The sequence below is a fragment of the Protobothrops mucrosquamatus genome, unplaced genomic scaffold (genome assembly GCF_001527695.2).
Source record: "Protobothrops mucrosquamatus isolate PMUCROS unplaced genomic scaffold, P.Mucros_1.0 scaffold286, whole genome shotgun sequence".
Classification (NCBI taxonomy): domain Eukaryota; kingdom Metazoa; phylum Chordata; class Lepidosauria; order Squamata; family Viperidae; genus Protobothrops; species Protobothrops mucrosquamatus.
The window spans coordinates 777,835-800,105 of NW_015386630.1; the positions used below are offsets into that span (position 1 = coordinate 777,835).

The 22,271-nt window shown below is 40.3% G+C and overlaps 2 protein-coding genes across 3 annotated transcripts in view; one reads left to right on the top strand and one right to left on the bottom strand.

Annotated features, from left to right (window-relative positions):
* Positions 1 to 3,908, top strand: part of IFT172 (intraflagellar transport 172) — a 31,368-nt gene extending 27,460 nt beyond the window's left edge. The window contains exons 43-48 of the mRNA XM_015814805.1: positions 659 to 754; positions 1,741 to 1,800; positions 1,885 to 1,983; positions 2,188 to 2,341; positions 3,514 to 3,605; positions 3,754 to 3,908. Coding sequence (XP_015670291.1) covers positions 659 to 754; positions 1,741 to 1,800; positions 1,885 to 1,983; positions 2,188 to 2,341; positions 3,514 to 3,605; positions 3,754 to 3,843 — 591 coding nt within the window. The 3' untranslated portion in view covers positions 3,844 to 3,908. The remainder of the gene's footprint in view (positions 1 to 658; positions 755 to 1,740; positions 1,801 to 1,884; positions 1,984 to 2,187; positions 2,342 to 3,513; positions 3,606 to 3,753) is intronic.
* A 2,685-nt stretch (positions 3,909 to 6,593) lies between these two features.
* Positions 6,594 to 22,271, bottom strand: part of NRBP1 (nuclear receptor binding protein 1) — a 20,781-nt gene continuing 5,103 nt past the window's right edge. The window contains exons 2-18 of one of the 2 annotated variants that reach the window (XM_015814806.1): positions 22,109 to 22,231; positions 21,678 to 21,779; positions 21,496 to 21,585; positions 21,093 to 21,133; positions 20,369 to 20,463; positions 13,130 to 13,192; positions 12,486 to 12,569; positions 12,316 to 12,374; positions 11,184 to 11,282; positions 10,948 to 11,080; positions 9,460 to 9,562; positions 9,201 to 9,251; positions 8,920 to 9,055; positions 8,784 to 8,837; positions 8,553 to 8,616; positions 8,421 to 8,476; positions 6,594 to 7,495 (exon numbers count right to left, since the gene is read on the bottom strand). In XM_015814806.1, the coding sequence (XP_015670292.1) occupies positions 7,397 to 7,495; positions 8,421 to 8,476; positions 8,553 to 8,616; positions 8,784 to 8,837; positions 8,920 to 9,055; positions 9,201 to 9,251; positions 9,460 to 9,562; positions 10,948 to 11,080; positions 11,184 to 11,282; positions 12,316 to 12,374; positions 12,486 to 12,569; positions 13,130 to 13,192; positions 20,369 to 20,463; positions 21,093 to 21,133; positions 21,496 to 21,585; positions 21,678 to 21,779; positions 22,109 to 22,231 (1,452 nt within the window). In that variant the 3' untranslated portion in view covers positions 6,594 to 7,396. The remainder of the gene's footprint in view (positions 7,496 to 8,420; positions 8,477 to 8,552; positions 8,617 to 8,783; positions 8,838 to 8,919; positions 9,056 to 9,200; positions 9,252 to 9,459; positions 9,563 to 10,947; positions 11,081 to 11,183; positions 11,283 to 12,315; positions 12,375 to 12,485; positions 12,570 to 13,129; positions 13,193 to 20,368; positions 20,464 to 21,092; positions 21,134 to 21,495; positions 21,586 to 21,677; positions 21,780 to 22,108; positions 22,232 to 22,271) is intronic. The other variant, XM_015814807.1, reaches the window with a different exon arrangement.

Sequence of the window (22,271 nt, forward strand, 5' to 3'; positions counted from 1 at the left end):
CTTCCGGGTGCGCTTCAAGGTGCTGACCATCATCTTTAAAGCGCTCCATGGCATCGGACCTGGATATCTTCGAGACCGCCTCCTGCCGCAGATTACCTCCCATCGGCCTGTACGCTCCCACAGAGTGGGTCTCCTCAGGGTGCCGTCGGCCAGACAGTGCCGGCTGGCGACCCCAAGGGGGAGGGCCTTCTCTGTGGGAACTCCCACCCTCTGGAATGAACTACCCCCAGAGATCAGGGTGATCCCTGATCTCCCTTCCTTCCGCCGCGCCCTTAAGACATGGTTATTCCAGCTTGCAGGACTGGCCTAGGGGAAAATTTTTAATGGGGGTTTTAAAGTAATTTTAAATTAATTAGACCAATCATTAATATTTGTTTTTAATTATGTTTTTAATCTGTAGTTTTGGGATCTGCATTTTTATCTGGTTGTTAGCCGCCCTGAGTCCGCAAGGAGAAGGGCGGGATATAAACATAAACAATAAATAAATAAATAAACAAATAAACAAACTTATGAGGTATAATTACAGGTAGCATGTTTAAAAAGAATGCAAAGGTGGGGCAACTCCACTTGAATAGACTACTTTTGTCTGAAAAAGTGCCTTTTCTTAAGAATGGAAGCTAGGGAGCAGAGTTTGAGTTTGTGTTTTTTTTGCCCCCAGGAAACTGTGGCAGCCAAGCTCTCCATCTCTTTGTTGCGCCATACTGAGATCATTCCAGCAGACAAGGCCTTCTATGAAGCAGGGACAGCAGCTAAGGTGAGGAGCAGCAAGTTCCTGATTGTAGATCACATCCAGGTAGCTTGGTGGGGAAATACCTGTCCAATTACTGCCAAATAAAGCAAAATGGGGAAATGGCCAGTTCCTTGTATGCTTTATAGAAATGTGACAAACTTACACTGACTTCCTGAGGATTCCACTTCTTACATTCAGAATCACCTTTAGATTTTTAACTTTCAAACAAATGATCTCTAGAAAATCTTTAAAAGAATTAAAACATTTTACAGTATAACAATGGCCAAATGATCAAGAGAACTGAAGCAATGTATTTACGATCTCAATCCAGATGGATTCTAGGCAGACTCTAAGGATTACAGTAATTGGATTCTTGATTATGGTAAAAGGAAAGATGGCATAAATACAATTGTATACAGCACTAGTAAAGTGGAGAAGAACCATTGTTTTCCATCCTCAAAATATTAGACTCATAGTTCATCCCATTAAAGTTAAATGGTGAGATGATTGACCTAGTGCTCAGTTAAATTGTGGAATTTGGTTTCATACAACGTAGCAATGCCTGCCAATTTAGGTACCTTAAAAGGGGGATTAAACAAAATAATATATTGTGATTATAAATTTCCCAATTGACGTGAACTTATTTTTTACAGGTCTTACAGAAAAAAGTCTTTATTGTTATATCATGTTTGGCAGGCTTTATAGTTGCATCTATCAGATTACTGTTGAATGAGAACATTAGATTATCAAGTCTTCATCTAATCTCACAGATAAATGTGAAGAGAGTGATTATCCGTCCCATTTGATTCTAATTAAACTTTTTTTTTTAAAAAAAAGGTAGTACTTTTGTAGAACACAATTTCCAATATGCTACTCAAAAGTCAAGCAATCTTAGCTTGAAAACATTTGAATGCTCTTGCCACGTTGGAAATGAAAACAGTGTTGACTTTTGGCAAGAATTGGGAAAGATCATTCTAGATCTAGTTCATCCTTCTCTTTCATCTTTCCAGAGTATTGGCTGGCAGAACATGGCTTTTATCTTCCTGAACCGTTTCCTTGATTTGACTGATGTGAGTTTTATCTGAGACGCTTGAGATTGGTGGGGAGGGAAAAGGACTCCATGTTTTTCTTTCTGATGTTATTTGCTCTCCCAGGCAATTGAAGAGGGCTCCCTTGATGCTCTAGACCACTCAGACTTCCAAAATACAGATATCCCTTTTGAAGTGCCACTGCCTGCCAAGCCACATATCTCAGTAAGTTGTTTTCATATGCACATGCAATTTCAATCCATTTGTATTTTGAGCAGGAGGATCTAAGGGGGATCTCTTGGAAATGGATAGCCCTTGCCAGATTCCCAATCCAGTTGACTCAGGCACTTCTACCATCCAGCCCTAAAGTATTAGTAGTGCTGCCACTTTTCGTTCATTCTTAGTGTCGTATATGTCTATCCGTGCTAGGAAGAGCAGCGTGAGGAGATCCGTGACTGGGTTCTCACGGTCTCCATGGATCAGCGGTTGGAACAAGTGCTACCACAAGATGAGCGTGACACTTACGAAGCCTCTCTGGTAGCAGCAAGCACTGGCGTGCGCTCCCTACCCTGCCTTATCACAGGTGAACAGAGCACGGTGTCATTTCAGCATGGCTAAAGCTATAATGGAACATATTTCATCTTCTTTCCTCCATAAGATTTTCAAATGGTGCCTCTCCCCATATAAACCTGCGACCTTTTTCTGAACCTATTCTCATCCACTATGGGAGAATAAGGGGAGAAAGTCTTTTAAATTGTCCCATAGTTACTCAGACAGTTCTTCCTCTTCTAAACTCCTGACATAAAAATATATGGTGCTGCTTTGCTTAAAATGCAGAAGAATGTTAAACTTATTTCTAGTCTGCACTTGGTTTCTTTTAATACCATGCTTTTAACTAAGACATGTCTCACTATTCAATTTTTATTTTTGCCTACTATATTTATATTTTAGCATTTACTTCTGTATGTTATAAGTTGTAAGTTTTTACTTTGAAAGGTTATCATTTTAGGCATTTCATATTTTTAAAATGGCATCCACAGTTCTGCCTAGCGATGAAATTTCCTCACTGAAGAAAGCTAATTTGTCCTGGTTGAATCCATGAGTCCATTCATAGTTATCTGCAACGACTCTACTTCTCTCTAGGTGCTTTTTAAAAATAGTTAATTGCTTTAAAATAGGCAATAAAAAAACCAGACAAACAATTATGGCATTCAGAATGAATTAATCTAACTAAAAGGATTACTCACAGTCTTTCAAAATAAAGGTATAATAGTCCCAAAGGTGCTTTGGGATAACCATGATCTGGATGACTGAGAATCTCCATAGACAAAGAGATAAGAGTAAAATAATAAAAGACAACAAGGGGCCAAATGACCTTCTGACAAGCAAGGTCAATGGGGAAGCCAGATTCACTTAACAACCGTGGCAAGAAAGATTGTAGCGTGGGGCAAAACTCACAACTGTCTTGTTTAGCAATGGGAATTTTGGGCTCAATTGTGGTCGAGAACTATCCATACAGCACTAAGGCATTCAATATTTGAAATAGTCCAAATTAATCTCTAGTGTAATCAAGAAGCTATCCTGAGGTTCAACAGAATACACAGAAAGATTTTGTGTTTGCCAAAATTTGAAAAGAGAAATTATTTGCTGGGCAGGAACTTGCTCCTTCAGCTGAGGTTTAGGATATGTGGGGCTAAAGCTCCAGGTCCTCTTTATGCCCTTTCCATAGGTCTTCTTTTCCTTCTCCCCACTCAGGCTATCCTGTACTAAGGAATAAAGTGGAATTCAAGTGTCCTGGCAAAGAGGCAAACAAGGAAAGCTGGAACAAATTTTTGATGGCAGTCAAGGTGAGGAAGAGAATGAAGGTATAAGAAAGCAAGCTAGCAATCATAAGTAGAAGAGGGCATAGGGCAAGAAAAGTAGGCAAGCTTGCCTTATAGCCTAAATCTGTAAACTTTGATCTCAGCCCTAGCTTTGTTCATGCCTCCCTTGCAGATGTCACACAGCCCCCCCTGCCAGGATGTTCTCAAGTTCATCAGCCAGTGGTGTGGAGGGCTGCCCAGCACCAGCTTCTCCTTCCAGTGAGCTACCTCAGCATTTCGTTAAGTCTTCAACCCCCTTTAGATATTTATTCTCCCATATTAAATATATTGTTTATATAATCTATTGTCTGGCTTCTTTAATGGATGTGGCATTTATAACCCATGTCAAATGTCCTGCAACTCTAGAGACAGGAACTCAAAGGAGATGACAAAAGATAACAGTATGAAAGGGGATGCTGCAGAAAATTGGGTTATAATGGCCATGCTGCATTGGAACAAAGCTCACTTTGGCACAGGATTACATTTCAAATGGAGCCAATAGGCAACTGCCTCCAATCTGTAATCATTTGACGAGTGTGAACTATATGTTGAAGTTTGTGGTTTTATTCCAAAGGATTTAAAGGCATTAGCTGAGGAAGACAATTTTAAAGACTCTATATATTCTCTAAAAGCCAAGCAGGGTCAAACCTGTTTGGTACTTGGAGTGGAGGCCACTAAGACATTTCAAGGCTATAAGCTAACTTGGATTTTTTTTTAAAAAAAATAATCCTTCAAGAAAGCATTAGTGAATGAATTCATGAAGGCATCAGGAGTTGAGTTCAATTCAGAGACTTTTACCTTGACTTGAAAACAGAAACATCCATAATTAAAACTCTTAATAATCGTAACTGTAGTCTATTATACCATGAAGGAATTAAAGGAGGGTGATCCACTAATAAAAATTAAAGAACAAGACTATCAGGGCTAGTCTAGTACAGTGTTTCTCAACCTTGACAATTTTAAGGCATGTGGACTTCAACTCCCAGAATTCCACAGCCAGCAATGCTGGCTGTGGAATTCTGGGAGTTGAAGTCCACATGCCTTAAAATTGTCAAGGTTGAGAAACACTGGTCTAGTAGCATTCTGATGCTACTTCACAGCACTGCTGGCTGTGGAATTCTGGGAGTTGAAGTCCACATGCCTTAAAATTGTCAAGGTTGAGAAACACTGGTCTAGTAGCATTCTGATGCTACTTCACAAATTGCCCGGGCCCAAGGCTGGTTGGAAAAACAAGCTTTTAAAGCTTCCCTAAAAAACAAAAAAATTGGGACCATGCAGGTATCAGAGAAATGCTGTTCCAAACGGCAGGAAGAACACAGAGAAGACACATTTCTTGAGATTCCCATTAGATGGACATTATTTTATTGATGGGTCATGTAGAATGCCAATCCTACTAGATTTTACAATATAGGTAAGTACAGTTGGAGAAAGATGGTGTTGTAGCTATCCATGCCCTACCATGTAGCCGTGATGTGTCCATATATACAAAGATCAAACTTGTACAAGACATGGTATTCCGTGTCACTCCCTGTGTTCCATTCCTTGTGGAACTGGAAGCGGAACTTTGAAGCAAGATAGGAAGACTTTGAACTTTGATGTTAGAGAAGATTCCTGAGAAAATTGTGGCCAAGAAAACAAACCAATGGATCATCAAATCAACCCAGAGTTCTCACTTGAGACATAAATTATCCTATTTTTGACACATTATACCAAGACCTAACTCTCTGGAGAAGCTCCATCTCTGAGAAAGGTGGTAGGAAAGAGAAGATGATGACCAGCAGAAAGTCAATGGACTGTTACAGTACTAATGAATGCACCTTTGGGAGTTCTGAAAAAAACTGGCATAGATTGTGAGGGAGAATATGTGGTCATTAGGAGTCAAAAATAATTTGATCAATCAATTAAAGCTACGTAGATAACTACCAGCATCATGAGTTGCACTGGGAAGCTAACTGAAAAGACATAACTGGTACATAAGATATAAGGCTCCTTCTGGCCATGACTTCCACTTGCTTCTTAAGAGATGCAAATCTAGAGCAAGCTTCAGAATACATACTTTTTCCCTCTGGGGAAGTGCAACACCATCCAGAACTAAAGCTGATACACTATTGGAAATAAAAGAACTTGGAATCCATAGTGTTGCTGGGGTTGAGTCCGAACTTGCTCATTATTCAGATCTTAACAACCTCCGAGCTATGAGAGAACTAAGCTGGTTAGCTGAAGCTACACATTTTCTTGATCTGTTATTATAAGTCAGGCTTTGGAAGCCTTATTTGTACTTAGGAGCTAAGGACTTGGCGGCACAAGAAAACAACAGCCAATTGCCGGCCATCAACACAACAATCCACCAATAGGAAAGCACCGCATAAATAGGAAGCACAGAATAGCATAAAGCGCATATTCTGGTAGAGAGAAATTCCCTACGGATGGGCTCCAAGATGAGTCTGAAAACTCAGAAGACTAAACCTCTAGTCCCAGTGACAAACCCAGATTAGATCTTGCAATTACTCTGGGACACATATTTGCCTTCATTCGTAAAAGCAATTATCTCAGCACTGTATGGAAGGTTTTTTTCTGTTCAACATAGAATTATTAATTAAATAGTGGAAGGTCTTCAGATATCAACCTACATAATATCTTAGTTCTAGGATCTTCTCCAGATGTTACCTAGACAAAATGTCTGCAAATAAAAACAAACTCAGAGAACTTGCACAATCCAGAAACTAATAATATTTGCTATAGAACATAGTTCCTAGAAACCAAGGGAGCATTTTTCTTGTCTTTTTAAAGCAAAAGCTGGCTAAAAATGTGAGCAATTTTTGGGTGAATAAGCAGAAGAGAAAATTAGGTTCAGATTCAACCTGGATACAGTCAGTGGATGAGATAATATCTTTAAAAATATGAAAGCAGAGATCAAGAAACTTCAGGAATACAAACAGCCCAACACCAATCACTAACGCCCTTTCCCAGTGAGCAGGAGATTGGATTAAGTGGCTCCTTTTAACTCTGTGATTCCGATTCCCAGATTCCAATCACAAACAGGTTGCAGTTAATTATTTACAAAACAATTTATTAAAAATAGGAACAGAAATGACACTTGGAACAGCTCCAGCACAGGAAGGGTTGACTTTCTCTGATAAACTGGCCCCAAGCCTGCAGGCATTAGATAATATCCTAAAGGAAAGGATGGTTTAACATTGCCTTTGCCACCTGCTGCCTGAACTGGACGTTCACCTATCTACTTCCTCTATTGACCAGAGGGAACCCTCACACCACAACAGATGCAGCCAGGGATACTGGAAGCAAGGCTGGTGCACGAAGCAACTGTGGGAAGGAGAAGAGTTCCTCTGGAGGGGATAAGGCAATGACTGTGGGGCTAGAGAGTGCATGTGTACTGTGGAGGGCCAGCATGGGATGGGATAGAACTTAACTTCTCCATCCCCCCCACCCTTTTAAATAACAAGACAGACATCTGTGCTGTGCAAAAAAAAAAAACCTGTACAATTCAAGCAAAAGAAAACTCCATGCATGTGAGCCCAAAAAAAGGGAGAGGGAAGGAAGGCCATTGGCCACGGGGAAAATAATACTGACAAGGCACACAGCCCTCCCCTCCCACCTTGCCCCCCCTGCCTTTAAGACTGGCAACGATTGTCTGCAGGACCTGGCTATAACACATGCGGGAGGCACATCCAAGCTGGCAACGGTGGTGGCAGCGGCTTAGAGTAGTACCCTGCACAGATGCAGAGCGGGTACACCTGCTAGCAGCAAGATGGCCATTATGATGACACAGTGACAGCTGCCAGTGCCCCATTCCGCGAGTAGAAGAATTTGTTGAATGCCTCTTCAAGTAAACAGCTAAGTCGGCTTTGATCAGCCTAAAAAAGAATGGAAAAAGCACTGTAAGATAACCTATCCCAGTGATGGCGAACCTTTTAGAGAGCGAGTGCCCAAACTGCAACCCAAAACCCACTTATGCATCATCGGGTGCCGGGTGGGTGTGGCCTATTGGGTGGGTGTGGCCCATTGGGTGGGCGTGGCTGCGGTGGTAACAGCAGACTGGGTGGGATTAAAAAGTTCAATCAATCAATTCCAACTTTGCAAGATCTTTTTTTTTCCCCTGAGAAATTGAAATTGACTGATTGATTGAACCTTTTTTTTTTTGCACATGGCGACGGAGGCCTAAAGCGAAAAGGTTTTATAAAACCCAGCTGAAGGCCTAGGACTGGGGCGACGGCGCGTGTGCCCACAGAGAGGGCTCTGAGTGCCACCTCTGGCACCCGTGCCATAGGTTCGCCATCACTGACCTATCCCAGTGATGGCGAACCTTTTAGAGACCGAGTGCCCAAAGACTGGCCCCACCCCTGCTCCACCCCCTGCCCCGCCCCCACCCTGCCTGCCTGCAGGGCCACTCACTGCCTCCAGGGCCTGCCGCAGATTGCCCAGGCAGCCCAGCAGCACCATGGTGGCCATGCCCTCTGCTCGCCCCGCAGCATTAACTGTGCGCAATGGGGCATGAGGGCAGAGTCTTGTCTATGCTGCCGGGCTGCCATGTCCTTGGTTGTGCTGCTCCACGTGGGTCACGCTCGGGGGCAACTCTCCTCCAAGGGGGCTGCTAGTGAGGGGGGGTCGCAGGGGGAGACAAGGCTGGGGCAGCGGCACGTGTGCCCATAGAGAGGGATCCGAGTGCCACCTCTGGCACGCGTGCCATAGGTTCGCCACCACTGACCTATCCCTATACTCCTAATGAAGTTCCCCAGAAAAAGAGAAAAGAAGTCTTTTGTGAACAGGACTGAAACTTACCTCACTGATGAATCCTAACTGAACCAATTCAGCTGCCAGTTCCTGAATATTGTCACCTAAGGAAGGAAAATGAGAGAATCGGTATGTTTTCTGTAAGATGAAAAAGAAAAGAAGAGAAGGACATTGACTTACTGGGCAGCAGGTCACAGCTCAAGTGCCGATTCAGTTTGTCTTCCAGTTTCAGCAGCAGTGTCAACTGAATGAAAGGTGGGGCATAGGAGAAAAAAGAAAATTGCATTTTCGCCTTAATGTGTTTTTCAACACTAGGGTACAATTCCCCCCCCCCACAAAGGGAATAAGCCACTGTAGGCAAATGGAAGTCCTAGACTGGTATAAGTCACCCAGCCTAAGGCTGATACATACATGGTGCTTCACACCCTCCTCCACCGATTCAATGTTGCATTGCATCAGCAGCACCTGGAAATTACAAAGGAGTGTGATAAGATGAGGCTTTGCTATTATTGGCCAAGGAGATGGGGATTAGGGACCAGCCACTCACTTTGCGAGTCTCCACTTCTGCTGGCTCTGGTGTTGGAGTCTTTACTGATGGGGGGGCAATGGGAGATTTCACCACCTCTTGCTGTGGCTGCTGAGGTCGGGGCAGGCCAAAGGCAGTAAGTGGATAGATTCCATTTCTGTGGAATCACAAACGGAATAACTCAACTCTTATGTGTCGCCTAATTCAGTGAACTACAAAAAAAGGGTCAGGTTGGCTTGCCCAGGACACTAGCTTCAGTAACAGAATCCCATTGAGAACCCTTACAGGAGAAAGGAGCATACCTCACATCTTCCAAGAACTTGTCTAGTTCCAGCGCTGGGGACTGTGAGAATCTAGGACAAGGCAGAGCACCAATTTAGCCTTTATAGCATAAGTTCACATCCACCCTTTAATGAGCCAGCTGTCCATTGCTTCCCATTCCATGTAATATTCTGCTGACCTCAATTCATTGCATAGAACCAGAGAAACACTCAGTTCCAAAACTCCACCTCAAAGCTCTCTCTCCCCCCCCCCCATCAGTTCCCAACTATTCAAACTCACATCATACGGACACCATCACGGTCAGCATGGTTGATTTCAGCCAGTACAGCGCTCATGTCCAAGTTCTTGGTCATTTCTTCAAGTGCATTCTCAGGGATCATGTCTATCACAAAATAAAAGGTACACATTATCCTATTTTTCCTTCACTAACTCACTGTTTTAACCAGTGGTTTCCAAAACATGTTTTCCACTTTTCCCTGAAGAATTAAAAAAAACCTGAGATTAAAAAAGCAGATTTAAGAAATACAATAAAGGACTAACCATCTCATGAAGAAAGGGGGGGGGGAGCATGGCTATCCAGAATGCTGTACATGTACCATAGAAATTTAAAAAAGAAAACATAAATGAAATGATGGAATGAAAATGATTTGTAGATGGAGATCTAACTATTCAGTATCATGAAAATTTAAACAGATTTTAAAATTATGTTTTAAAAAGATTTCCACATGGGGAATGAACATGTTAAATTCAAACTGATGCAGAATTCTAAATGTTGGTACAATGAATTCTAACTTCACACATATACTGAGGGAACCTAAGTGGTTGTAAATATTTTAATTTTGTACCAAAAAAGGGCATTAATACTGATAGCAATACAACCTTCTACAAAAACAAACTATTTTTAGTTTAGAAAAAAATGAAAACTAGCTGAATGACTGGGTTAATCTCTCTCTGTCTCAATCCAACCCAACTCATAGGGTTGTTGTCGGGGATGGGGGGGAAATAGGAGGAGGACGTTGTGTTGGATATGTTCACCACCTTGAGTTTGTTTATAAAAATAATAAAGGCAGGATACAAACAAATACAAAATAAAGGACAGGGTAGACAACTGCAATAGGAAGATTTATAAAATTGCACATTTGTAGTAGCATATATATTCTTATGAGGATATTTTAAATTCTTAGGAAGAGGTTGATCTCACTGAGGTAATAGACATTATCCTAGCTAATTTAATCCTTTTAACTGAAATCGCAACTGAAATCACAACTGGATAGTCCAGGGATAAACTACAATGTCTCTCTCCTCCCCTCAAGCAAATTATTTTAGGCAATGTATTAATATTTCTTTGTTTATTAGGGCTTTTTACTACTATTCAAAAGGAAGAGAATTGGACTGAAGTCCATCTGCATTTATGTGTTTTTCACATTTCTGAACCACACAACTTCCAGATTTATAATAATGGAAGTAGGATGCTAATATTAGATAGTGAGGCATTAGGAGAAGACATGTGAGAGCATCCAAATTTCAGGATGATCAATCTTGCTTAGATACAAAGGAAGCTATTTGGAACTTCTCTGTTCATCTTGGCTGCCTCCTTTTAGTAGATTTGAATTTTTCTGCTTTGTAATTTCATTTTGGGGTACTTTTGGATATATTATGATGTATTAGTTACTGAGCTACAAATACATTTCATAAAAAATATTTTTACACACTAGTGAAGGGTTTTGCTCTTAGCAGTAGTCCCAGACTTCAGTTGGCTATACTCACGCTGATGGCCCACAATGCAATGGGCTGCCAAAAGCTTCAGAGAGGGTACTTCAAACAAAGCCTGATGGAAGAGAAGCTCACGAGCTGTGGGTCGTTTGCTAGGTTGTGGCTCCAGGCACTTCTGAATGAACTCCTAGAAAGAAAAAAGGAGGCCAAATTTTGTGCTACTGTAGTCCTGAGAGCTGGGAAAAAGAATGGAAGGGGAAAGCAAGGAAAAGAATTGAGGACAGTCTTACTCGTTGTAATGGATCCTCTAGCAATTGGATGGCATTGTTAATAGCTTCTTGTGGCACATAGGAAGATTCACCATTTCCCTGGATCTCCAGCACTGCCATCTATCAGGATAGAAACAGATGTCAATGGGCGATATCTTTAGACCGCCACAGACAGGTCCACCATTTATCAGAAAATGTTATCAGCCACGACAGAAAAATCTTTCTCATCACCCTATATATGAATCAAAACAAACAACTATTTTTTTATCTTTCCACTAGATTAAATTTACTTTCAACAAAGAAATTGGTTTCATTCCAATCATTTAATTTTATTAGTCATTATTCCTTCAGACAGGAGCATATCAGAGTACTAAGGAATTTAGAAACAGTCTTAATTGAAAGGGAACAAGAGAAAAAAATAACGGAACCCTCTTTAGGTCTGTTCTCCAAACCCTGAAGCTATAACAAAAAAACTATCCCCACATCTTCTGTGTTGAGTGAGGGAGATGACCTCGACAGAAATATGTCAGAACAGTTGCCTACACAAAGAGGGCTAAAACATTCTATAAGTCCCAAGAAAAGATAATATTTGGAAGAAGCTCAGGTAAATGATTCACTGAAGTACAGATAGTTCAGTTTAACAACAATAATTGGGAATAAGCAGCGGGGTTGTAATCTGCAATGCCATGTGACTGTGCCAATTTACAACAGCAGCTCTAGCTGTAGTCATTAAGCAAATCCCACACAGGTGTTAGGTGCAACATCACAGGACCACCAGCTGCAACCTCTTGCCGGCTTCCCCATTGACTTTGCTTGTGGGAAGCTGGCAGTGGAGGTTGCAAATGGTGACTGTATGACCACAGGATGCTCCAACTGTCTAAATTGCAAGGCAATTGCCAAGCACCCAAATTACAATCACACAACTACGGGGGATGCTGTGATGGTTGCAACATCTAGGACTGGGCATGTCCATTTAGCACCACTGTAACTTCAAACAATCACTGAATGAATGGTTGTTAACCAAGAACTACCTGTGTAAGAAGGAAGATAAAGCACAGTCCAATTTGCCAGGTACTCTTAACATGGAACTGATTTCCTGGTCCTGTGTACAAGTGGGGTGGACGCCTTCATATACTAATCGCCCTCAACTTACCTCTAATGCACACATTCCAAAGGAGTAGATGTCCACTGCTGTAGTCACATGTGCAACTTCTGGAACAAAAAACAATAATCAGAAGTTATCTCTAAGGCAAAGAGAACAGACTGAACACTTCTGCTGCAGTTAATACAGAACTGCAGGTCCCAATATCCTCATATTCGTACCGCCATACTCTGGAGCAAAGAAATGCAGGTTCTTCTGCTCCTCACGACAGGTCTTCACATGATTGTTGATGGTATCGGGGGCAACTATAAGAGAAGAGAATGGTAGGCAATCAGAATCCATGCCTCTCTTTCCTTTCTGATGTTTGGGACTTGAGGCAGCTTCCATCTAGTTCATCTCTGCAAGGAACCCCAAACAAAGAAGCACTGCTCTTTCCGGCCTCCCCAGCTTTCAGGCAGCACCACATCATAAGCGAACTCAGAAGCAAAAAGAGGGATGCCTACATTCTCTTCCAGAAACCCCAGGTCTTTTCTGCATCAACTCAAAGCCAGGCAAAGCAATCATCTCATCTTTCTAAAGAAACATACATGAGAAGAAAGTAGATTCCGTATGTGTACACACACACACACATACGCTATTAGAATAGGTGAGCAGCTTTTGTCCATTGATGACAGTAAAAGAGCCCATTCTCTCTAACAATTTTATTTTGGATAGTTGCACCAAGCCACTATTTTTCCAGGCAGGCACAGATGCAGGCAAAGCTCAAAGTAGATCCCAAAATGCTGATACTTTACCCATCACCTTGCCGTCTTATGCAAAAAAAGCAACTTCCCAATAACATGCCCAATTGTTCAACAACACTTACCCCCTATCTTTTTCACAACTTTCTCAGTTGATACCGCAAACAAAGCCATGCTTCTGGCAGCACCTGGACATTTATAATTTCTTTTAAAATATATTTAACCTGCTTATTAAAACAGTCCCTAAATTGACCAGTAAATAAAGAAAAACAAAGTGGTCAATGAATGACTATCACAAATTCTTAAGAAGTGCTTGGCACACCAAGTCTCATTCTAGCCAAGATACAAAAATCATCCTGAGAAAATTTGGAAACCAATAAAGATCCACTGTGGACAGGGTATAACTTCGGTAGACATAAAAAAAAGAAAAAGAAAAAAAATCTAAGCCCCCAAATTATCCATACAGAACTGTTTGTGTGCTATGTTCTTCCAATATTAATTAGCTCAGTTAAAGACCTAGTGGATGCCTTTACACAATGTGCAAAGCTTCATTTTTTTTTGCTTTTGTATGTGTGGCTTAGATATTCTGCCAAGTTAGCCTGTGTATTTAGTTTGCTGTTGTTTATGTTACACAGATCCAGGAAATGGGTTAATTTATTAACTAAGATACATGTATTATACAAATCCAGTCTTAGGCTTGAGGATGGTGCAAGCTAATTCACTCTATTTAAGCAGTGTTAGATATTTTCGTTCATGCCTCACCTTTTGATAAGTGAGAGGAATAGACTGAAAATAACAGTTCTCAAAAGCTGTTAGACCCTATTGACATGACAGAAAATCAGCATGTGGAAGTCAAGCAGCAGATTATGCTTTAAGACTAATGAGAAAGGACAACTATTTCTGATGGAAGAGAATATTTGTAGCTTAGGGTTGAACTGTGAACTTGGACTCCTTGGTGCTCTGAGCTTGTAGTTTTCTTGCAGACATTTAATTACCAAACTAGGTAACATCATCAGTACGGCAAGGGAGTGGATTTGCTCTCATTTTATATACTAGGGGCTTGCCCTGTCAATGTTGGAAGGACCGGTCTTGGTGGTTCCTTGATTAGGCTGCTGTTTATTGTTAGCATTTTTGTTAAGTTGGTAGTTTCTTGATTTTTAGTTTAGGGTTAATCTTGGTGTTATCTCTATTCATCTGGGTGTTGATTGTTGGTCAGGAGATGTTTTGGGGTTGTTTCCTTTTTCACTTTTTGATCGTCTCTTTTGAATGGTATGTAGATGTTGTTTATGTATATGTAACCTGCTGATGTACCATGTTCAGAGAGCACCAAGGACTCCACACAACAGAAAAAAATACTGGCAGGACCAGACTAAGCCTATATACTTTAAACCACAGTCCAGAATAAAATTGATCTAGTAGCACCGCTACTGCAGTCAAACAAATTAAATATATATTATTTTTCGCTTAATGTCAAAGTCTACTCTCCAATAGAGTAAAAGTATTTCCAGATATTTGCTCCCGTTTGAAATTTTCCTGCAATATGTTGCTTTTCTTACACCCATATACTTTCTGCATTAACCAAAAATCTGGTAAGTGCTTGAAAATAAGTTGAAAAAGCTTTTTATCAGGCAACCTTTTTTAGGTCCTCATTAAATAATGAGAAACTGTAGCTGTAGCTACCAGTGATCATTGTTAGAAATATGCATTCCATTATGTATGTACATATGCATTCCATGTATGTATGTACTATATTGTTTATCAAAATAGAGATGGACATAAATAACTCATTTCCCTATATTATTACAATTACTTATTATATTGTTTAATTGCTTACTAATAATTTAAATTTATTAGCCGCCCACCTCCAGTGGATTCTACTTGTTAAACTAGTAGTACTGTAGGGCATTACAATTATTTTGGTATAAACTTTCATGTACACTAAGAGTTCTTCGTTAATACTATATTTGATTATTATTAATTTGATTATACTTGTTTCAATTTCTTTCTATAAAATTATTAGTTTCTTTCATATCTTTGTGTTCATTAATGGTAAGGTTTACACATAGTGTTTTTCAGTATGTCAACAGTTAAGTATGTACAATGTAACTATGTTCTCAACAGACTAAAACTAATGCATACACTCTCTACTTCTGGATGAACTCACTAGTAAACTCCATCTCTTAACACTGCTTAAGGACTAATAAACGATTGTGGATTTTTAATGTTGTAAGCCGCCCAAAGTCACTGCGTGTGAGTTGGGTAGCCATGTACATTTGTTTAATAAAATAAACAAAAAATATAATAATGTATTGTAAATATGCTACTTATTTTAATAAATGTAGGCTAGGTTCGTCATATCTCATTTTGCTACTGATTGGGGATTAAGTTATAACTGGATTCAGGAAGTCTAAAATTATATTGTCGCTTAGCATGGTGTGTAAACCCAAATCATGAAATGGAAGAAATTCCATCTTCTTTCTATCATATACACAGCTTAAGCAAAAGAATAGCGCTCCTCTTCATGCTGCCTCCATTTGGCAGCCATCACTCTCCTCTCAGTGAGTATGGCATCTGTTTTTTGCAATCTTCTGAACTTCCTAGACCAGTGATGGCGAACCTTTTAGAGACTGAGTGCCCAAACTGCAATCCAAAACCCACTTATTCATCGTCGAGTGCTGGGTGGGTCCATTGGGTGGGCGTGGCCCATTGGGTGGGCGTGGCTGCGGTGGTAATGGCAGACTGGGTGGGACTAAAAAGTTCAATCAATCAATTCCAACTTTGCAAGATCTTTTTTTTTCTCGTGAGAAGTTGAAATTGACTGATTGAACTTTTTTTTTTTTTTTTGCACACGGCGGCGGAGGCCTAAAGCGAAAAGGTTTTATAAAACCCAGCTGAAGGCCTAGGACTGGGGCGACGGCACGCGTGCCCACAGAGAGGGCTCTGAGTGCCGCCTCTGGCACCCGTGGCATAGGTTCGCCACCACTGTCCTAGACCAAGGACCACATGGACTTGGTACAAGTTCTTTTCAGTCCTCATTGTTGGACATACAACTATCCCAAAGGTTTCTCTCAGTTGGAAACTCAAAGACACAGGCTCATCATCAGCAACTCTCTTCCATCCAAGCTTTTTCTTTCTTTTAATCAGTCCCCAAGGCCTCTGTTTGCCAGACTTGGCTAATGTTTCACTGGAGGTTCATCTTCTCTATGCTCTTTCCTGGCAACCTGTCTTATTGTTCAGTTTCAATCACTCTACTCTGCCAGAAACAGAAAGGCTTGCTTACCTATTATACCTAGGCACTGGGATAGGGAAGGCAAGCAAATCCCCAAGAAATCCTTCTATGCTGAAGGGAATTGAATAGTTCCAGAATAAGAACATTCAAAGGAGAGCCTAGAACTAGAAACCCCAAAAAGAATTCAACATGTCCCTAAACTGGACAACATTTTAGCACTCTTATAAGTCTCACCCATTATCCCTATAAATAGTTGGCCACAGCTCAGGCCACAAGCAAGCAGCAAGCAAAATCCCAATCATGGCCGCAAGGGAAGGAGACAGCAGCCGCTCCTCAGACAAGAGCAGTTCACATGCAGGAGGAAGCATGCAGCAGGACAGCAGAGAAAACACAGACCAGAAATGAGAGAGAAGGGCGGGACTCCTCTCCAACCAAGAGCCAAGGGCAGGCGCAACTATACTAGAGTCATAAGCAAGGGACACTGAAGGGAAAAAGGAGCTTTTGTATATAATACAAATATATATATATATATATATATGATGCCATTTATGTCTATATATATATTATTATTTTTAGAAAGTCACAGTCACATCACAGAGCAGAGAGATTTGCTCACCATTAGCAAAAATCCTATGAAAGACTGTTGGCAAAAGAGAAAGAAAAAGAGAGAGAGGCAGCCCATCAGCAGGAAATAAAACCAAGAATTGATGGAAGAGCCAGCCTTTCAGCTAAGCCACTGTTACCTCCCGTAGCAATGGGACAGACTGGGCTTGTCTCATCAGGACAGAGTGAAGGGGTTTTTTATCCTGAACCTCTATCAAAATCCACAAAGGAGGTCAGTGCTCAGCTGTTTTGGGTATAGAGTCTCCATGGGAAGTGAGACAGGAACCAAATGTAACACCTACATTTGGCCCATCCATCAACTACAAATTATTATCTTCTACTTCTCAGAATCCACTTCTTAGTCCAGAGCCATCTTTCCACCCTCTACCACTACCCCACTCTTTCTCTTGACTTGCTGTTGGATGGCCACGTGCCTTTCCTTGGAGGAGGAAAAGAGAAAAGGTTCAGATGGAGGATCTGCCTGGAAACAGAAAGCCTTTCTTGCATTTCATTCACATAGTATATACAACACCTCTGGGTGATTGGTTAGGAAAAAAATGCTGTTCGTCTATCTTCAAGCCCTTCAATTTTCAAAAATATGGATTTTTAAATATTTTAGTATCCTTCCAACTATTCCCAAGGGAAGAGGACATTCAGTGAATTCCTACTCTCTACCTGGTAAATCCCTATCACAGATTTTCTAAGTTGCAGCTCTCCTTCTCCCTCTCTTTTGGACTGCACCTCGCTGAGAGCTTGTCCCCCGTTGTTCAACTTCTCCAACCTCACCACCTCTGTACCTCTGTCTCTGGGAGCCTCAATGGTAGCCTCTGGTGTTGCTGAGCTTGGAAACCTACTGGGATGCATTTGCCTGAACTATGGTGATAGAATGGGGAGGAGAAAGAAAAAGCAGAATGAAGATTGGAAGAATGGGAAGAACTCCAAAAAAATATCCCAAAAAACAAAGATTGTTTTAAGGAGAAGAGAAAAAATGGAATAGTGATTAATAAATTAGGACAAAGATAGAAGTAGACCCTCATTCACCCACTACGGCACTCTTATGCTTCTATATAGTGGTTAGTGGTTAATCCTTTAGATAACTCCTGAACCAGTTCCATGCAGGACGGGTTATCTTTCCTGCCATTTAGCACCCTAGCTTCCTTCTCCTCCTTATTCTTCAACGGAGTTCTTGCAGGAAGTCTTCGTTTCTGAATTTGACATGTTTCTGTTTGCTTTCCTTCTCAACATTCCATCAAACAGGCAAAAGGGTGAGTGCGCTAAATTCCCTTTCAAAATATTTAATGAGATTTCAATTGCATCTATCTGTGGGCCAATTTTTCATCATTATAGTATTCTTAATAATTGGATGCTGAGGAAAGAAAGGAAAAAGCAAGTGCTTATTTCAAAGAGCTATTTCAAGAATTCTAATTTCGCACAAGAGTTCTGGAATAAAGACAGAATTGTTCCTTACTCCCAGAGAAAAGCAGTCCTGGAAGCAGCGCAATCACAAAGCTACTTCGGATTGTTGCATTTCAATTTATTTAAGCTGCCATTAGTCACTGCAAAGCAAACTCTGCTCAGCCTGCTTATTCTCAACTCATATGAATTACCTGTTCAGAACATGCAGAGTCTAATCCATGCACCCTTTCCTCAGACCAACAGAACTGTCCATCAAAACAGAACTCAAAACTACACATAGTGGCTAGTGTTCTAGTTTTGTTCTTCTGTCAGAGATGGCCAGTTAACATGACCCTCTATTCAAACAGTGTTGAGAGCTAGGTTTGTTTTATGTTCATTTCTTGGGTTTAATTATGTAGTAATCCTAATAGAAGATAATTACTACAAAAATGTCCTTCAGATGCAGTGATAGATGTTTGTGAATCCAACTGCAGAATCTATTAACTTTTTAGACCAAGTCAAGATTCTTCCTCTATCTCTACCTCCAAAGACATCAAAAGGCAAGGAAACAATTTCAAGGTCTTTTTCTCAACTAATTTTATCCAGAGCAAGATTAATTTCAGAATTAGAAATCTTTATTTTTGTGAAGAACTCTTCCATTACATATCACTTGACACTACATTTTTGTTATTTGGAAGCTTGAGTTCCAATTTCCACTTCTTTCAAGAAGATACATCTCATGTAATTAAGACTGACACTAAGATCACTTAATGCAACAACCTATTTCAATAACCATGTTTATTTTACTACTGATGCTTGATTCATGGTGTGTGTGTGTGTGTGTGTATGTATATCATATTCTCAAGGATATTTCCTGTTTACTTGGATTTTACAAGCTATGAAGATTTCTCAGAGTAGTTTTATTTACTTGATCCATACTACATTAAACCCAAAGACACACCATAAAATATTGCTTTTATTAATACTTTATATTGTGAGGAATCTAATTCCAATGTAGTCATTATGCCTCCCTCCAAATACTTGGAAACTGCAGTTTGAAAAGATGCTGAAGTAGTGATGACCACCAATTCTTATGACATTAAAGGTAATCAGATAAATATATGGGGAATAAAGTTTTTTACAGCTACTAAATATGACAGCACTGTGTTATTTTGGATACTGGGGCAGCATATTTACATTAAAAACATGATGTATATAAATCACTAACTTCTGAGAGTTCAATGGGAGTGTGGCAGGATAAAAATGTAATAAATGAAGTAATATGAGAAGCAGAATCCTCATATTAACCAGCTTATGGGCTTCCCTTTGGCATCTAAGTTGGCTACTGGGGAAACAGAATTATGAGATCTTTGATTTGATCCAACACAACTATTATGTTTATATGAGTTTTGTTTTTTTCAACAATTGACTATCCAGAAACTATGTTTATATCAATTTAATTATGGAGTTAACATGACCATGGTTAAATCATGGTTAACACTGTCCCATAAGCTCCAAAAGTAATCTTGATAATTTTCATGAATTAAACTGGCATAATTCATTGAATAGGACATAAGCAGCACAAAAAAATGAGATGAAATGCTAAGCATATATTTGTGAAAAATGGAGCAGCCAACAGCGATACTTTACTTGTTTACTAACAGCTCACTAAGACTGGACACAAGAAACTGACAGCCCAAGAAGAAGCTAAACAAAGAGCTCTACCCATCCTGCCTTCCCCTACAATTTTGATGAATCAGTGTGTTCAAGTGTAAGATTGGCTTGGAAGAGCCATGAACAAGTAGCACCCCCCAAGGTTCCAAATGTTTGAATGACAGAGATAAAAATGAGTTGGCAGCAAAGTTTTCTGCCTGCAAAAGACTCTACAAAAAGAGGATAGAGCAGCCTGCAAGTGGCAAAAGGTCCAGGAAGTTTCCAGAGGTCAACAACAACAGATATAAGGTAGAGGCACCAGTTGCAACAGAGTCCTGTTATACAGACATAACAATATATACTCCAAGCCCTAGAGCTTTCCTTGGACTAATATAAAGCTTGAACCAATGTCAGGGAACAAAGCAAGCCAAGGATGGAATCATAGCATACATTAAATCACAAATTAATTCCACAACAGCCTCACCTGATCCAATCTTAATAAGCCCATTGTGCTGGATAAAGATGGTATCACAAGTCAAGTTTCCATGAATGATGGGAGGATCACAGGAGTGAAGGTAACTGGAACAGCAACACAATAGAGAGCGAATCAGTTACTAGATACTGTATACAAATGGAAAGTTTGCAAAATCAGTTTGCAGGTAAAAGGAAAATGTATTTTTTATTAACAGAAAAACAATGTCTTCCTCATTTCTATTATTTCTGGTATCCAAAGAATGTAAAGTTTGTTTGGAATCCAAGTCTTTTTTTGAGCTTTCTAAGGAAACTTTACTGTGTTGCTGAAACCATATCATATAGTACCCCTAGAGCATGGGTCCCCAACCCCCGGTCCGTGGACTGGTACCGGTCCGTGGCATGCCAGCAACCGGTCCGCACAAACAAGCTAAGTCCCATCCGTGGGATACAGGCAGCACACAAAACCACACACTTTCCGATCCATGGAAAAACCTTTCTCCACGGAACCGGTCCCTGGTGCCCAAAATGTTGGGGACCTCTGCCCTAGAAGCTCTGAAGACCAACGTAAGCAATAAAAGAAGCAAGATTCTTCCCTTTACTTTCTCCAAAAACCTTATACAAGAAATAAAAAAAAAATACAGATATTCCCTTGAGCCTCTGAACAAGTGTAATCATTTGTACACCAACATTGCGCTCAAGGCTGTCCTCCCTTTCATATATGTAAAGGCACATACCTGAGGGCAGAAAGGATTTGGGTGCACCAACGCTTCCAGGCCTGTAATACAAATGAAATATCACCAAAAAGCTTTCAGCATCTCCTGCAAAACTAAGTCCTCACTTGGTGTCTCTACAATGCCATTTCTATTCTCCTTACTACTGGACACTTTTGACTTTCATATCACAGCTGGTTTCCTTTTACTTTGCTTCAGAATTATATGGATTAACTCAGGACTCTCAGCAGGGAACAAACTTACTAAATGGTTATGAGTTAGATAGCCAATTTTTTCTCACAGTCTTTGGAAGGAAGGGAAGCAACAGTACCTTGGCCAAGAGCTACAGACACCAAAAAAAAAAAAAGAATAGCACAAACACAATTTAGAGAATTGGGAAGAGAATACGAGGTTGGAAAGAAGTTACCTTTTCATTCATAGTCTTGTGGTTCTTCTTTGTTTTCTTCAAAAATTGTTTCAGGCTACCAGAGGACATGTATTCCGTAATGAAGATAACCTAGTAATAGGGTGGAAGTTATCAACTGCTGGTGCTTCATATTTTTCACATTAAGATAAATGATGGAGGGAATCACATAAAATTCTACTTACCCTAGCTTTATTTTCTTTCACATCTGCCCAATATTTATGGAATTTCACAATGTTCAGGTGCTCCAACTGGATCAGGTTGTCAAAGACAGCTTTGACCTTTTCCTGCAGCAGCAGCAAAACAAAATAGTGTAAACAACTCAAGAAAAAGAAAATATCATTACAAGAGTTTCAACACAGCCCGAAACTGGACTCATCTACTTCACACACAGCTCTTCATCCATATTTACTCTCAAGACTTCAAGATGGAGGCATTAGTTAAATTTAAGTCAAGCAAGCAGACTAGTCAGCAACATAAAATAATCCAGTAACACCTTCATTCTCCTTGTCTGCTCGATTTCAAGAAACTTATTCATAGTCACAGAAAATTTGAGCCCTCATACAATAGATATCTTGTCGGCCTTTTCACAACTCTTCATTCCAGTTTCACCCACCTCTTGAAGCTTAAAATTCTTGCGTTCTGAGAACTGGACTTCATTCCAAACGACCTCCACACCTTCTTCTGTATCCATTGCCAAATAGGCACTATCAATTCCAGGAACATTGCGCTGATTAACCTAGATGGAGATGGACAGAAATAAAAGCCAAATTTCAGGC